Below are 17,339 nucleotides of genomic sequence, written 5' to 3' on the forward strand. Positions count from 1 at the left end.
GGGAATGAGTTTCTGGGACCCTGTAATACCTGTCTGGCTTGGCTGGAGCAGGAGGAAGAGAATCAGGGGTAGCACTAGAGTCAGAATACAAATCATCCAGAACATCAAGTACAGGAGGAATAGCTAAGGGCCTGTGCTGAGGCTTCTTAAGGAAAGTCCTAAGGCGTTTCCTAGAATCAGAATATTCCTGACCTTGCCACTTGAAATGTTCCCTCATGGTGTGCAGAACTTCCCCAAAAGAAATATCCTCATGAGGGGATTCCGAAGGGATGGAATCTTCTGCATCAGAGTCCTCATAGGTCTGGAAGAGCTCTTCCTGGCTATCAGAGTGGACAGAGCCCTCAGAATCTTCATCTGAAGGAGTAGGGTCAGAGGGTTCAACCCGGGGCCTTTTATCAGGAGGCTGGGATGCTCTCTCAGGATGGGCCTGTGAACCTCTAATCCTGGAAATTAAATCAGCAGCCATGGACATAATTTGTGTCTCCGGAGTCGGCTGAGGTAAGGATTTAGAAGTAATATGTTGTTTTGCTGGCTGCCTTAGCCCTAGTGTAGGCCTTAATAGACATGGCCATAGGGGGCCTGGCAGCTCCACGTGCAGGAGTGACCTTGTCTACAGCAATGGTCTCAGGCATTTCCTCGGTTTCGGTATCCGGAGGAAAATCTTAACTGGCGGAGGTCTGGAATCGGAGTAGTCGGTAATGCGGTGTCTTCGGTTCGGAGCGGTGGAGAAACAGTCTCAGAGGGAACCGGAGCACTCGTGCTAGGTTTTGGCGTGTAGTCGGTGGTAGACGTGGGCCGAGGATGTCGGTCCCGGTCTTTACACTTTTTGGGAGTTTGCGATGTCGGAAGATCCGACGGCATGGTGTAAGCAAAAATATCGCCAAAAAGATCTTCAGCGAACTCCGCCCGGCGCCTGAGAGTGCGCTTGTTGAAGCGAGCGCAGGCTACACAGGCCGAGACGTCGTGGTCTGGGCCCAGGCAAGGGAGGCAGTAAGAGTGGAAATCCTTATGAGGTATTTGTTTACCACAAAAAAGACAATTGTTAACTTTTTCAGTAATTTCTGACATCGGCTGAGGCAAGAAAAGGTCCCCAATGGGGTACTTAACTTTTTTGATGATTTCGGTATCGTAGAATACAGGAGCTGACCGACCGGCACTTGCGAACTGCTTCTGCTTCGGGCACTGCGCGGCAAGAAAGACTGAAGAAAATGGCGTCGGCCATCAGCTGATGCTTATGTACTCCAGCCGCTCTGACGTCGGAGAGAAATGCGACATCAGCCGACGTCGGACCCAGACTTCGGAATCCGGCCGACCGAGGGCTGCCTGAGGCAGGACAACCCACATGTTATGACTGCAGTTGCATTCTTGAAGGACATCACCTCTTCTGCCTTAACTCCAAATAAAATATCCTGCTGCAAAGGTGCATCCAATAATTTTGCTTTAACATGATCTGGTAAAGTCTGCTCTTTTAACCAAGCATGTTTTCGAATGACAGACCCTGTAACTGCTGCTCTACAGGAGGCCTCTAGTGAATCAAAACCACATTGCAAAGTATGTTTTTACCCACTTGTTCAGCTGCATGCAATAAATCCTGCATTTCCTTATAGTCAGGAATATCTGAATTTGGTAACATTTTTTGTTTTAATTGAGACACCAAGTATTGCTGATATTTAAGCATGTGAAACTGACAATTCAAAGCCCTCATTGCTAAAGTTGCAGATGTATATACTTCCTTCCCCCATCTGTCTAATGCTCTGGAATCTGTCAGAGGGAACTGGATTTTTAGCTGTATAGGCCTTTACCCCTTTGGGACCCTGGGAAAGGGTTTCAGGGTCAGCAACAGGGCTTTTAAAGAAATTTGAGAGTCAGGGACTCTGTAGTATCGGTCTGGTTTAGCTGGAGCAGGAGGTAAAGAATCAGGATTTAAACTGGATTCAGAGTACACATCCACAATATCTAACACTGGCGGAATAGCAAGGGGTCTGTGCTGAGGTAATAAAAGAAAATCTGTGCCTTTTCTTGGATTCGGAGCAATCCTGGCCCTCCCAATGGAAATGCTCCCTCATGGTATGTAAAGTCTCCCCAAAGGAGTAGTCCTCTGGAGGAGAGGCTGAAAGAATGGATTCTTCAGCATCAGAATCCTCATAAGGTGACAAAGAATATCCCTGGTCTGAGGAGGAATCCGAAGAAATGGAAACCTGGCCGGATGAGTCAGTCTGCCTCCTGTCTAGGCCTTTTATCGGGGGGGGGGGGGATCCCTTGATCAGAGTAATTAAGTCTTCGGCCATTTTTAACATCCGTTTCTTAGGCATGGAGGCCTGTGCTGGGGAATGCTGAACTTGCTTCTTTGTTTTTAAAGGTGTTTTAGCCTTTGCAGAAGATTTGATGCTTAGTTGAGTAGCCTTGAATACACCCTCTGAAACTGAGGACTGTTCAGCTGGCCCAGATCCCTCTGAAGGGTAAGTCTCGGTAGAGCCTAAATATAGAGTATCCGGAGGTGGCCTGTGGTTCCAAAGATGCGGTAGTCAGGGGCTGCGTAGGTAGACACTTTGTCAGTTTTGGGCCTCAGATGCCTGTCCTTGTCTTTGCGCTGTGTGTGTATCCCAGTAGTCGGCATTTCCGACGGCATAGTATAATTAAATTTTCTACCAAAATAATGTCGGGCAAAATCCAACAGACGCTTAGTGCGCTTGTTAAACCTAGCACAAAACCGACAACCAGTGACGTTGTGGTCGGGGTAGGCATGGGACACAATAAGAATGGAAATCCTTATGAGGTATTTGCTTCCCACAAGAAATACAGTTATTAACTTTTACTGACATCGGTCCGAGGCAAGAAAAAGTTTCCCCAACGGGGTACTTAGCTTTATAGAAGACTTTGGTTCAGAAATTCTAACTGAAAATCTCAGGAGTTGGCCGACCGGCACTTGTGAACTGCTTTTGCTTTGGGCACCGTGCGGCAAGAAAGACTGGAGAAAATGGCTTCGGCTGCATCTTGTATACCATACCCCTGGTACACGGACGTCAGGGAAGAAGCGACAGCAACCAACGCCAGACCAAGACTTTGGAACTCTGGTCGGCTGAGGGACTGCCTGATGGCATGATAACCCAAGTGTAATGACTGCAGCAGCACAGGATAAGACACCAGATATTTCTAAAGTACAGTTTTGTACCTACCATAAATGTAGATGTTCGAAGATCCACATTGCTGCAGTCCTTACACTTGGGTAGTCCGCTGTCCTCGGTCGGCCCGAATATCAAAGTATAAGGCTGACGTCGGTCAAGGCGCATTTGACTGACATCAGGACGTCAGGGTACAAATGCGCATGACCGACGTCATATCCTCAGTCTTTTCTTGCCCCAGATGTCAGAAGACCCTAAAAATAAAGGTCAAAACCAAAAGACAGCAAACAACCAACCAAACACCCTTGCACTAACTATATGTACAATATATACAATATACACAATATGTACAACCCAACCCACACAACCACCTCTACAGAGGGGAAGGAGGGAGGGTAAATTGGACTGCAGCAATGTGGATCTTCGAACATCTACATTTATGGTAGGTACAAAACTGTACTATGTTCTTCATCTCACATTGCTGCAGTCCTTACACTTGGGTAGAATCCCAAAGCAGAGGTAAGGGAGGATGGCTAACTACAAGGAAGCAGGAGCTGCCAAAATGCCCTGCAAAACAGCAGTGGCAAAACCAGCCCTGGATTTAGAGTAAAGTGGCAGGTGATAATGCCTAGAGAAAGTATGCACTGAACTCCAAGTAGCTGCCTCCAAAATATCCTTGGTTGCCACTCCCCTCAAAAAAGCTGTTGAAGTGGCAGTAGCCCTAGTGGAATGAGGCCTAATCCCAGCTGGAATTTCCTTGCCATGATGGGAATAACAGAAAGCAATGCAAAACCCAATCCATTTAGAAATAGTTTGTTTTGACACAGGCTTGCCCTGAGAACTCAAAGCAAAAGAAACAAACAACTGCTGAGACTGCCTGAACCCTTTAGTTCTGTCCAAATAATAACACAACTGCCTGTGTACATCTAAAGTGTGCAAAATCTTTTCCCCTTTATTTTGGGGATTTGCATAAAAAGTGGGCAAATGAATAGTTTGGTTTAAAGCCACACTAGAAACCACCTTAGGCATAAAGGAAGGATTAGTACGTAATGATACCCTATCCTTATGGAAAATCAAGAAAGGCTCAACCGCCATAAGGGCCTGCAATTCAGAAACCCTTCTTGCAGAGGTAATGGCCAACAAAAAGGCAGTCTTCCATGACAAATATTTCAACTCAGAAGTAGCTGCAGGCTCAAAAGGTTGTAGAGTGAGTTTCTCCAACACAAAATTGAGATCCCAAGCAGGAGTAGGAGCTCTTCGTGGGGTCTTATATTCTTTGCCCTCTAAGAAATTGCTTGAACAAAGGATGAGAAAACAATGGTGGGTCGCAATCATAGTGAGCCGAAATTGCTGCAGCATGAACTTTAATAGAAGAGAAAGACAAACCTTTGTCTAGTAACTCAGTAAGATATTGAAGAGCCGCACACAAATTAGGCTCAGAAACATCAAAATCTTTTGCTGCACTCCAAAATAAAAATCTCTTCCATTTGTCTGCGTACACTTTCCTTGTACTAGGTCTTCTAGCTTCCAAAATAACATTCAAAACTTGCTGAGGAAGTGGAGGCCCACTATGGTTCAAAACAGAATATGCCAGGCTGTTAGGTGCAGAGAGTGAAGCTTGACATTTAGCAAATGGCTGTCCTCCTGTGACAACAGGTGTGGAATCGAAGGCAAAGGCCATGGAGGCTTCCGTACCAGACTTCTCAGTAATGGGTACCAGTGCTGTCGAGGCCAATCCGGAGCTATTAAAATCATCCTTGGCTTGTCCTGTCTGACCTTTAGAAGTACCTTTGGGAGGAGAGGCAGAGGTGGAAAGGCATACACATGAAGATTGCTCCAATTGAAAGAAAGAGCATCCACTCTCCAAGCTGTGGGATGAAACCTTTTTGTGCAAAACTTTGGCAGCTGATGGTTTAGTGGAGAAGCGAACAGATCTATGTCTGGAGTTCCCCATGACACTGTCAATTTCTGAAATACATGAGGATCCAATTTCCACTCGGGGGGGATCCATAATTCGTCTGCTCAACACATCTGCTAAGGAGTTCTGTGCTCCTGGCAGAAACCTTGCCTGAAGATTGAGCTGTAAACAGAGCAGTCTCCCACAAAATCATTGCTTGCCTGCATAGAGGATAAGAATGCGTTCCCCCTTGCTTGTTGATGTACCACATGACAGTTGTGTTGTCTGTTAGAATCAACACCTGCCCTGGAAGAAGCAATTCCTTGAAAGCTATTAATGCAAACTGGACTGCTAACATCTCCTTCATGTTGATATGTAGATGTTGTAGTCTGACAGGCCACTTGTCTTGTATCCACTTTCCATTTAGATGTGCTCCCCAAGCTTTGTCTGAGGCATCTGTCGTTAAAATCTGACTCGCCTCTGGCCGGGTCACAGAGTCCCTGGTTTAGGTGACATTCCTGAGCCCACCACAAAAATTCCTTTTGAATGCAAGGTATTATTTGAATGACAGTGTCCAGATCCTGGCAGTGCTGTGCCCATACATTTTTGAGATACCATTGTAGCTTCCTCATATGCAGTTTGGCATTGGGAAGCACCAGAATACAAGATGCCATGAACCCTAAGGCTTGAAGGACTGTCCTTGCAGTCAGCCCGGACTGATGAGATAGTTGATGGAAGTAAAGGGATAGACTCTTGTTTGTCCGGGGTTAAAAAGGCCATCTGGGATGCTGTATTCAGTCTCACACCCAGAAAGCACATGTCCTGAGAGGGTACTAGACTGGACTTTATTTCGTTCACAGAATACCCCAGGCATCTTAGCACTGCTATCACATATTCCAAATGATGAAGAAGCTCTTCCTTCCTTGAGCCAGAATCAGGCAGTCGTCCAAATAAGGATAGATCTGTATTCCTTTTAGCCTGAAGAAAGCTATCACTGGAGCCAGAACTTTCGTGAACACTCTGGGCAGTAGATAAGCCAAAGGGCAATGCAGAGAACTGATAGTGAGAAGTCCCAGCTCGAAAACGCAGATACTTCCTGCAACTTAGTCTGATAGGAACATGAAGGTAAGCCTCCTTGAGATCCAAAGTTACCATCCAATGATCTTTGCCCAGCAGAGGTAAAAGCTGCTGCAACGTCAACATTTTGAACTTGGGAATGTCCAGATAAGTGTTGAGGATAGATAAATCCAAAATTGGTCTCCACGTGTTCCCCTTCTTTGGTACTAGGAACAGGCGAGAATAAAATCCTAGGCCCACTTCTGGCATAGGGACCGGCTGTATGGCCCCTATTTGGAGCAACAGAGAAACCTGCTTGTGAGCCTCTATTCTTTGTTGAGGAGGAACGTCTGGCATGCCTTTGAAAGGAGGCAAGGTATGGAAATAAAACCTGTAGCCGTGGTGTATGATATCCAATACCCATCTGTCTTGGGTAATTAAACTCCAATTCTCTTTGAAAAGTGCCAACCTTCCTCCCAAAGGTGCTGCCAGACGAGAAGGCTCTGGCAGCTGAAAAGGTAGGTCATTGGGTCTGTTTACGAAAGGACTGACCCCTGCCCTCACCAAGACTGTGCAGGAGAACTCCCTGTTCTAGGCCTGAAAGAGCCCTGAGCTCTGCCCCTACCACGTCTAAATCTACCCCTAGACTGGGAATCATAAGAAGGATACGTCCACCCCTTAGTAGGCCAATTTCTACTAAACTTTGGAGGCTGAACCTTCAAAAAATCTTTAACAGTCTGCATAGACTTAGCCTTGTCTTCCATTTTCTTCAAAACTGCCTCAACAGGAGGACCAAACAACACGTCAGATTGTAAAGGAGCATCTAAAATCCTTGTTTTAACATGTTCAGACAAATTTTGATCCCTTAGCCAGGCGTGCCTGCGAAGAACTGACCCAGTGGCAGCCACCCTAGACGAGGCCTGTACAGCATCAAAACCACATTGCAAAGAATGCTTACCCACCTGTTCAGAAACATGTACTAAATCTTGCAACTCTTTACAATCAATACCTTCTGCCAGAGCATCAACCTTAGACTTCAATTGTGAAAGGAGATAGTTTTGGTATTTCAACATGTGAAACTGGCAATTCAAAGCCCTCATAGCAAGAGTGGAAGAAGTATAAACTTTCTTTCCCCATCTATCCAAGGCCCTAGCCTCTTTGTCTGCAGGAACCGGATTCTTAACAGAAGCCTTAACACCTTTAGGCCCCTGGCTAACAGTTTCTGGATCTGCCCTAGGACTCTTAAAAAGATACTTATGAGCTTCAGGCACCCTGTAATACCTATCCGGCTTAACAGGAGCAGGAGGCAAAGAATCAGGATTAAGAGAAGCCTCTGTAAAAACATCTTCCACTACATTCAAAACAGGAGGTATAGCCAAAGGCCTATGCTGGGGTAAAAACAAATTCCCTAAGCCTTTTCCTGGAATCAGAGAAGTCCTGACCTTCCCACTTAAAATGCTCCCTCATGGAATGAAGAGTTTCTGAAAAAGAAAAATCCTCAGGAGGAGAAGCAGAAGGAGTAGAATCATCCACATCAGAATCAGAATAAGGAGAGTACTCCTGCAAGTCTTCAGCCGAAGACTCTGAAACATCTGAAGCCTGCTCAAAACCCCCCAGCTCAGGCTCCACCCTAGGTCTCTTATCAGGAGGGGGCATGGAACCCCTAATCAAAGTAATCAAATCTTCTGCCATTTTAAGCATATGCTTCTTGGGCACAGTTCCTGAAGAGCTAGGGGTAACACCAACTGAAGCTAAACCTGGCCTGCCCCTGGGAGAAGCCTTTGAAACAGAAGGAGAGGGCCTAGCCACCCTAGGAAGGGAGGGGAGTATAGTAACCTGAGAAGCCCCCTCAGCCTGACCTGCCTCCTGAGAGGCCACATCTTGCAATAATAAAGTCTCACCCTGGGAACACAAAGAAACCTCCGGTGGAGCCACCGGCTCCACCGACACCTCTAAAGAACCGGCGTCCGGTACAGACGGTTCTTCTGGCCTAGGCTTAACTGCCTTGTCCTTGCGCTTCTTTGAAGAAGCGGGCGTCGGAGCATCCGACGGCATTTTATAATTGCACCGCTTCCCAAAGACTAACCTTGCACAATCCAACCTTCTCTTTATAGTGCGTTTATTAAATCTAGCACAAGAGCGACAGCCAACAACGTCGTGCTCAGGCCCTAAGCAAGGAATACACAAAGTATGATAATCTCTATGCGGTATCGGTTTCCCACAAGAAATGCAATTATTGACTTTTTCTGACATCCGGTAAATCACTGAGGCAAGAAAAAACTAAAATATTCCCCAACGGGGTACTTAGCCAACTTTGAACTCTGTCTGAAACTTCGAAATCGAAAAATCTCAGAACGCCAACCGTCACTTGCAATGCTGCTTCTGCATCGGACCATGCGGCAAAAAAGACAGAGGATATGACGTTGGTCATGCGCATTTGTACCCCGACGTCCTGATGACAGTCAAATGCGCCTTGACCGACGTCAGCCTTATACTTTGATATTCGGGCCGACCGAGGACAGCGGACTACCCAAGTGTAAGGACTGCAGCAATGTGAGATGAAGAACATCAGACTTTTAGAACACGTATTACCACACTACTTCCCCTTCACTACTTCCCCTTGGCCATTTTTAAACACAGACTGCACATCTAAAAACTACTCACTGTGAGGGCCAACTCCTTTCCCTCACAGTTATGGAGATGTTGATCTATGCATTCAGGGTTGAACTTAAGACACTTGTGAGAAGGGGCAGTGCCTGCACATACCTAGGCTTCATCAGGTGACCAAGTGTTAAATATTTGCTGTGGCTGCTTAAAGTTCAAGCAAATTCAGATGTGGGAGTCTACAATGCAGGCAATATATTTAATTGAATAATGCTTAGAATTTTTTTTTTTTTTAAAGTCTTGCTTTTCACTTTATTGTAACAAAATGACTAAAATGGTTACGGGGAGTCCATTTCAGTAACCTTCAAACTAAACTTTGATAGCCTTGTTAATCTTGTACTACTTAAATTCAGTCATGCACTACCCAAGAAAAATGCACTACATTAAATAAGGGAATTAATCTAACTCGCAACACAGAAAAATAGCAAACCTAATATATTAAAACCACCAACTTAAATTCATTTCCTGACACCACCTTAACACATCCTCTATGAGCTGTGGCGAGAACACAAGCACGTATCCCAGCAAGCAACAGACATACAGCAGAGAACCATTCCTGGATGACATTTAGTCCATCTCTGGGCAAAGCATTTATAGACTCCTAAAGACAACTTGAGCAACTACCAATCAGCATGTTTAATAGAACGTAGAAGAAAAAAAGTTAGCAAACTGAGTACACAAAACTGAATATGGTTTGCATGCCATTTGATGCCAGATCAGTGATTTACTAAACACTCAAGTGGTGGAACCTTCAAAGGCTTGTGGTGGTGATGGGGAAGCTGATCAGACACACGGGTATGCAGAAATCATGTTATAGAAGTACTACATTAGGAGAGTAAATTAGTATGGCAATTTTCTGGAGGACCCCCCCCCCCTCATGTATACCCATTGAAGAAGGCCTACGTAGATTTAGCAACAGCATTGATGCCTTAGGAGTTGTTGACCATGTTAGAAAAGAACTAATCATGGAATTTATAGACATCGTATTAAAATACAATTATGTATATTTTGAAGGGGAGTATCACAGACAATCTAAAGGGGTAGCTATGGGGGCGGCGTGCGCCCCCATATTTGCCAATTTATTTTTACTGGATTGGGAGAAAGAATACATACTTAACAGTGACTGGTGTAAAAATATAGATCTATACACCAGATTTTTGGACGACTTGTTTTTGATCTGGAGAGGGAGTGTTGAAAAATTATCAGATTTCATTGTATATTTAAACAGCAGGTGTGAGTACCTGCAATTTACCACCAATTCAAGTACGACAACTATATCGTACCTAGATACAGAGATTAATATAAATAACAACAGACTCACATCAAAAATATACAGAAAGGATACATTCAGCAACTCATATCTTCATTACAACAGTTGTCATTCATATAAACAGAAAAAAAGTATAGTAAAAGGTCAATACATAAGAGCGGCAAGGATGACCTCAGAAATATCAGATTTGGAAATTGAACTAAACCTGATAGGAAACATGTTCAGAGAGAGAGGGTACCCCGACAGTTTAATTATTGAATTAAAACAGTATGTTATGAGTAATAGAAATACTAGATATCAGGCCATATTAGGCTCAAATGAGGAGATCTTTACAGGTCAGACAAAAGGGAATCAGATTACAGAGAATGAATACAGAGGGGCATGTATACTCCAATATGGGCATAACTCTAATGATATCAAGGCAATTATGGAAAAACACTGGAATATTTTCAGTGCAGATACGAACATCTTAAATATAATGGGGGATAGACCAAGATTTGTGTACAGCAATGCAAGCAATTTAAAGATGGAATTTGTAAAGAAAAATGACAGAGTAGCTTCACGAGATGGCACAAAGGGTACGACCAAGTGTGGAAATTGCAATCAGTGCACCTATATTGATCATAGATCCTTAATAACATTACAGGACACAAATTACACAGTTATAAATTTTAAGAAAGGAAATTGCAGAACATCTGGGTTAGTATACCTGGCAACCTGCACCAAATGTAATTCCTACTATGTAGGCAAAACGGAGAGATGTCTCCGCAACAGGATCTATGACCACTATTATTGCATTAGAAAGGGAGATGAAAAAAATGCCTTGTGCAAACATTTGAGGGACAGCAAGACTTGCGATAGGTTCTTATTTGGTATTTTAGAAATTGTACATGTTAATATTAGGGGGGGACAACCTAAAGAAAAAAATAGGTGAAAGAGAGGTATGGTGGCAAATCAAATTAAATGCGACTGTCTCTCCTGGTTTAAACGATTATATATCCATAAAACCTATGCTGGATGATAGGGAGAATTTAGTTGCATCCAAAAGTAAAAAAGTTCCCAAAGTCCCTACTTTTTAAATAGCATATTTTATTATTCATATCTTATATCTTAACATCTGGCAACTATATTTGGCAACTTGTACCTTATATTTTTATACCTTGCATCTTGTATTTTGCATATCCTTTTTTGCACAAAGCACTATGCACTTTATATTCCACATCTTGGTATTCCACACTATTTGCTATACATTTTGCACTTTACACTTTATAGGGTGCATAATAGCAGATTTTAGTATTTACCATTCAGGAATACAATTTTAATTACTGGGGTTTTCACAGTCATATGCTGATTATATTGTGGCAACATCTGTTTTATAAATGCTTTGTTGAATCGTCCTTACATTCCTATTATACAGTCAGGATTCTAAATACAGTTATGGAAGAACAATTCTTATAACATCCACAATAGTTTTTAAGTATGTATATATCAGTCAGTATTGAGAGGTAGCAGTCTAAGGGTTAAAAAATTTTCAGCCAATTGATTTTAATTATTTTATTGGAAGCATGTGTAAGAGTATACAAGTCACATTTTATTGTAGCAAAGTGTTCTGATGAAGTCTATTATTTTTAGATGAAAGCGCTCAACTTGTTTTTCAATTGTCGTTTATTAAAAGTACATTCTGCTACCTGGTGGACTGGTGAACGTTTTTACAGTGACTTAGCCGTCACCAACTGTTACATACTGCCTTATTGGAACTGGAATACTTTCAGTGTTAGTTTGTATGCAGAAATCATGTTATAGAAGTACTACATTAGGAGAGTAAATTAGTATGGCAATTTTCTGGAGGACCCCCCCCCCCTTCAAACAAATTATGGACAAATTTGGCATTTGCTGCCAGACCCAAATTCAGACCAGCAAAGGTATGAAACTGAACAAAAGGCCTTAGACTCAAACAAGCATGGTTACTTCAAAGTAACAGGGGGATAATACTCTCAGAACTGATTAAATTTAAACATTGATCAAGTTACTATTTTTGAACCGTTCCATGAGCAGACCCTTAAAAGCAGCTACATCACAGAAGATTAGAGAAAACCCTTTATGCTTACATTTAGCCGTGGCAGTTTAAGAAATTCTTCCTGTTCAGAAATGTCAAACAGATTTTCCTGTATGTAAGCATCTATCTGACTCAACAAACGCGAGTCACCCATGCAGCTTGCAAAGTGCCTGTACGAGATGCAGTTCTGAGCTTCAATTTTAGACAGCAAGTGATCTCCACAAACCTAAGAAAGTTGGCACACAAAGGAAAGAGCAAGAAATAGTTAAATACACTATGCATGTACATAATTACGTGTAATCATAAAAATATAAATATGCAAATCTATTACATACACACTATATACACATAACCCACTAAAAGTTTATACTATTTAAACAGTTTTAAGCAACCTGTTGAAAGTTGCTTGCTCATGTAAATTCAGACTTAACCCAAAAATTATCAACCTTGACTTAAATTCCAAGTTGTCAGACATTTGGCAAATAGACCATGACCTGGACAGTACAATTTTCATTATTGCACAAATTTTAACTTCATCTGCCATCTTCACTGCATAGGAATTAAAATCCAAGACACTTATCTGAACAAGGAAATGTAATGTTTGACACTGCAACCTTTAATGACAAACTCACAAGTTAACCATACCTGCTTTACTCGTTCCATTTTTAGTTTCTTGGCAGCAGAATAAACATCTTTTACTAGTTCCTTATCAGCTTTCAACCTACAGCAACAGCAGAGCAAAAAAAAAAACGCAAAAGAAAAAAACAAATAAAAACATTAAAGGCAACAATTCCTACTGCAGTAAAAATACCACTGCATTACTAAGTTTAAAGGAAAACTCTTAGTGTTACTCAATCCTTAAGTTTCGTTTCTCCCTACAATGTGGTTCCAGTATTGTGTAGGTACCAGAAACCTGCTTATACTTCTTAAAACTTTAAGTAGGGGAGCTTTCACTTTTCATTCCAGTGCAAGAAAATTAAAGTTCAACTTCTCACATACTTTGTAGAGGAATTAGTCTTCACCTGCATGACATATCAGACACTTAAGCCTGTAGTTCACCCTATCAGGTACTACTGTCAGATGAGCAATTCTGCTAAAGTCAGGAACACAGCAGCAGATACGAGACAAGAAAGCCGTGGAACTTGTTTTCCACTGTTATTGCAGAGAGAACTGAACACTTCCCTTTCTTATAAAAAAGAATCAATTAGATCAATCAGGGGTTTAAAAGGCAGCTGTCACCTCTTCTGGCAAATTTTCATAAGCAGTAACAGTATTAAAATGCTAAGTTTTAAATGTTGGTTATTTATAATAGTCAAACTATTATAACTAGAAGTAGCTCTGTTGCAGAAAGTGCGTTTAGGGGACAGTGCTTCACATTCCCACCATTCTACCTTAATGGCATGAGAAAACACCACTTCCTTATGTCTAGCACGACTCAAAGGACTTTAAATGCATTCTGGGAAGAAGGGATGAAAACAAGAAAACAAGATCACATTACCAAGGCAGGCCCCATCATCCACCATTTTGACAGAAACATTCAAATTGTAAAAGCAGCACTTGGGAGTGCTTTTGAGGCATTAAAATTTTGTAGGCAGGGATGCTCAGACTGGGCAATAGCCCTTGCAGAGGCCCAGATGAGAAGCTCCACAGTAGAAATATAAATGAAAATTACATGATAAAAGTAATGTATAACAGTAAGTTTAGCAAAATATCAACACAAGAAAAAGAGTTGTTTGTCCATTGTAGTAAGAAACATAACTGCAAATGGCAGCAACTAAAAAAAAGATTTAATGAAACAAAAAAGTGTTCCGAGTTCTAAGGTAGAGTTTCTTTAATTTTTGGGGTATTAAGGTTTTGCTCGAATCTCTAAAATTCTAATACACTGCAATAACTTTTATGGACCCAAGAAGAAAATGCGTTATTCGAGCATAGTTTATTTAACCGCATGCATGGCAAACTGCTTCAAGACTATCAAGGCAAGCCAGCAATGTGTGTCTGTGCACGTCCAAGGAGTGCAGGATCCTTTCCCCTTTATTTTGAGGATTAGGGAAAGAAGCCAGCAATACAGAAATAAAGTGCACTTCCCATAACGGTAGATTTGATTTGCTTGGAGAACAAGTACATGAGGTACGTACAAGGTGCATTATCAACGTACCATAAAGTACAGTTTTGTACCTACCATAAATGTAGATGTTCGAAGATCCACATTGCTGCAGTCCTTACACTTGGGTAGTCCGCTGTCCTCGGTCGGCCCGAATATCAAAGTATTAGGCTGACGTCGGTCAAGGCGCTTAAGACTGACATCAGGACGTTAGGGTACAAATGCGCATGACCGACGTCATATCCTCAAGTCTTTTCTTGCCCCAGATGTCAGAAGACCCTAAAAAGAAAGGTCAAAACCAAAAGACAGCAAAAAACAACCAACCACCCTTGCACTAATCATATGTACAATATATACAATATCCACAATATTCACAACCCAAACCACACAACTGCCTCTAACTACAGAGGGAAGGAGGGAGGAGTAAATTGGACTGCAGCAATGTGGATCTTCGAACATCTACATTTATGGTAGGTACAAAACTATACTATGTTCTTCATCTCACATTGCTGCAGTCCTTACACTTGGGTAGAATCCCAAAGCAGAGGTAAGGGAGGATGGCAAAACTATAAAGCAGTAGGGGCTGCCAAAATGCCCTGTAAAATTGCAGTGGCAAAACCAGCCCTAGATTTAGAGTAAAGTGGAAGGTGGTAATGCTTAGAGAAAGTATGCACTGAACTCCAAGTAGCTGCCTCCAAAATATCTTTAGTTGCCACCCCCCTTAAAAAAGCTGTAGAAGTGGCAGTAGCCCTAGTGGAATGAGGCCTAATCCCAGCTGGAACCTCTTTACCATGATGGGAATAACAGAAAGCAATACAAAACCCAATCCACTTAGAAATAGTTTGTTTTGACACAGGCTTGCCCTGAGAACCCAAAGCAAATGAAACAAATAACTGCTGAGACTGCCTGAACCCTTTAGTTCTGCTCAAATAATATCGCAACTGCCTGTGTATATCCAAAGTGTGCAAAATCTTTTCCCCTTTATTTTGGGGTTTGCATAAAAGTAGGCAAATGAATAGTTTGGTTTAAAGCCACACTAGAAACCACTTTAGGCATAAAGGAAGGATTAGTACGTAAAGATACCCTATCCTTATGGAAAATTAAGAAAGGCTCAACCGCCATAAGGGCCTGTAATTCAGAAACCCTTCTCGCAGAGGTAATGGCCAAAAAAAAGCAGTCTTCCATGATAAATATTTCAACTCGGCAGTAGCTGCAGGCTCAAAAGGTTGTAGAGTGAGTTTCTCCAACACAAAATTGAGATCCCAAGCAGGAGTAGGAGCTCTACGGGGGTCTTAAATTCTTTGCCCCTCTAAGGAATTGCTTAAACAAAGGATGAGAAAACAATGGTGGGTCACAGTCATAGTGAGCAGAAATTGCTGCAGCATGAACCTTAATAGAAGAGAAGGACAAACCTTTGTCCAGTAACTCAACAAGATATTGAAGAGCCACACTTAAATTAGGCTTAGAAACATCAAATTCCTTTGCTGTACTCCAAAATAAAAATCTCTTCCATTTATCTGCACACTTTCCTTGTACTAGGCCTTCTGGCCTCCAAAATAACATTCAAAACTTGCTGTGGAAGCTGAGACCCTCCAGGGTTTAAAGCAGAATATGCCAGGCTGTTAGGTGAAGAGAGTGAAGTTTGACATTGAGTAAATGACTGTTCTCCTGAGACAGCAGGTGTGGAATCAAGGCAAAGGCCATGGAGGCTCCCATACCAGACTTCTCAGTAATGGGTACCAGTGCTGTCGAGGCCAATCTGGAGCTATTAAAATCATCTTTGGCTTGTCCTGTCTGACCTTTAGGAGTACCTTTGGAAGGAGAGGCAGAGGTGGAAAGGCATACACATGAAGATTGCTCCAATTGAATGAAAGAGCATCCACCTTCCAAGCTGTGGGATGAAACCTTTTTGTGCAAAACTTTGGCAGCTGGTAGTTTAGTGGAGAAGCGAACAGATCTATGTCTGGAGTTCCCCATAACACTGTCAATTTCTGAAATGCATGAGGATCCAATTTCCACTCGTGGGGATCCATAATTCGTCTGCTCAACACATCTGCTAAGGAGTTCTGTGCTCCCGGCAGAAACCTTGCCTGAAGATTTAGCTGTAAACTGAGAGCAGTCTCCCACAAAATCATTGCTTGTCTGCATAGAGGATAAGAATGTGTTCCCCCTTGCTTGTTGATGTACCACATGACAGTTGTGTTGTCTGTTAGAACCAACACCTGCCCTGGAAGAAGTAAATCCTTGAAAGCTATTAATGCAAATTGGACTGCTAACATCTCCTTCAAGTTGATATGTAGATGTTGTAGTCTGGCAGGCCACGTGTCTTGTACCCACTTTCCATTTAGATGAGCTCCCAAGCTTTGTCTGAGGCATCTGTCGTTAGAATCTGACTCGCCTCTGGCGGGTCACAGAGAGTCCCTTGTTTAGGTGACATTCCTGAGCCCACCACAAAAATTCCTTTTGAATGCAAGGTATTATCTGAATGACAGTGTCCATATCTTGGCAGTGCTGTGTCCATACATTTTGAGATACCATTGTAGCTTCCTCATATGCAGTTTGGCATTGGGAAGCACCAGAATACAAGATGCCATGAACCCCAAGGCTTGAAGGACTGTCCTTGCAGTCAGCCTGGACTGATGAGACAATTGATGGAAGTAAAGAGAAAGATTCTTTTGTTTGTCCGGGGTCAAAAGGCCATATGGGATGCTGTATTCAGTCTCACACCCAGAAAGCACATGTCCTGAGAGGGTACTAGACTGGACTTTATTTCGCTCACAGAATACCCCAGGCATCTTAGCACTGCTATCACATATTGTAAATGATGAAGAAGTTCGTCCTTCCTTGGGCCAGAATCAGGCAATCGTCCAAATAAGGATAGATCTGTATTCCTTTTAGCCTGAAGAAAGCTATCACTGGAGCCAGAACCTTCGTGAACACTCTGGGCGCAGTAGATAAGCCAAAGGGCAATGCAGAGAACTGATAATGAGAAGTCCCAGCCCGAAAACGCAGATACTTCCTGCAACTTAGCCTGATAGGAACATGAAGATAAGCCTCCTTGAGATCCAGAGTCACCATCCAGTGATCTTTGCCCAGCAGAGGTAAAAGCTGTTGTAACGTCAACATTTTGAACTTGGGAATGTCCAGATAAGTGTTGAGGATAGATAAATCCA

The 17,339-nt window shown here is 42.6% G+C and overlaps 1 protein-coding gene across 2 annotated transcripts in view; it reads right to left on the reverse strand.

Annotated features, from left to right (window-relative positions):
- LOC122813157 (influenza virus NS1A binding protein) overlaps nt 1-17,339 on the reverse strand; it is a 462,133-nt gene that overhangs the window by 347,352 nt on the left and 97,442 nt on the right. For both annotated transcript variants that reach the window (XM_044085313.1, XM_044085312.1), the window contains exons 5-6: nt 12,711-12,786; nt 12,118-12,291 (exon numbers count right to left, since the gene is read on the reverse strand). In XM_044085313.1, coding sequence (XP_043941248.1) covers nt 12,118-12,291; nt 12,711-12,786 — 250 coding nt within the window. The remainder of the gene's footprint in view (nt 1-12,117; nt 12,292-12,710; nt 12,787-17,339) is intronic.

The sequence above is a fragment of the Protopterus annectens genome, chromosome 10.part0 (assembly GCF_019279795.1).
Source record: "Protopterus annectens isolate FY-2018-M chromosome 10.part0, PAN1.0, whole genome shotgun sequence".
Classification (NCBI taxonomy): domain Eukaryota; kingdom Metazoa; phylum Chordata; order Ceratodontiformes; family Protopteridae; genus Protopterus; species Protopterus annectens.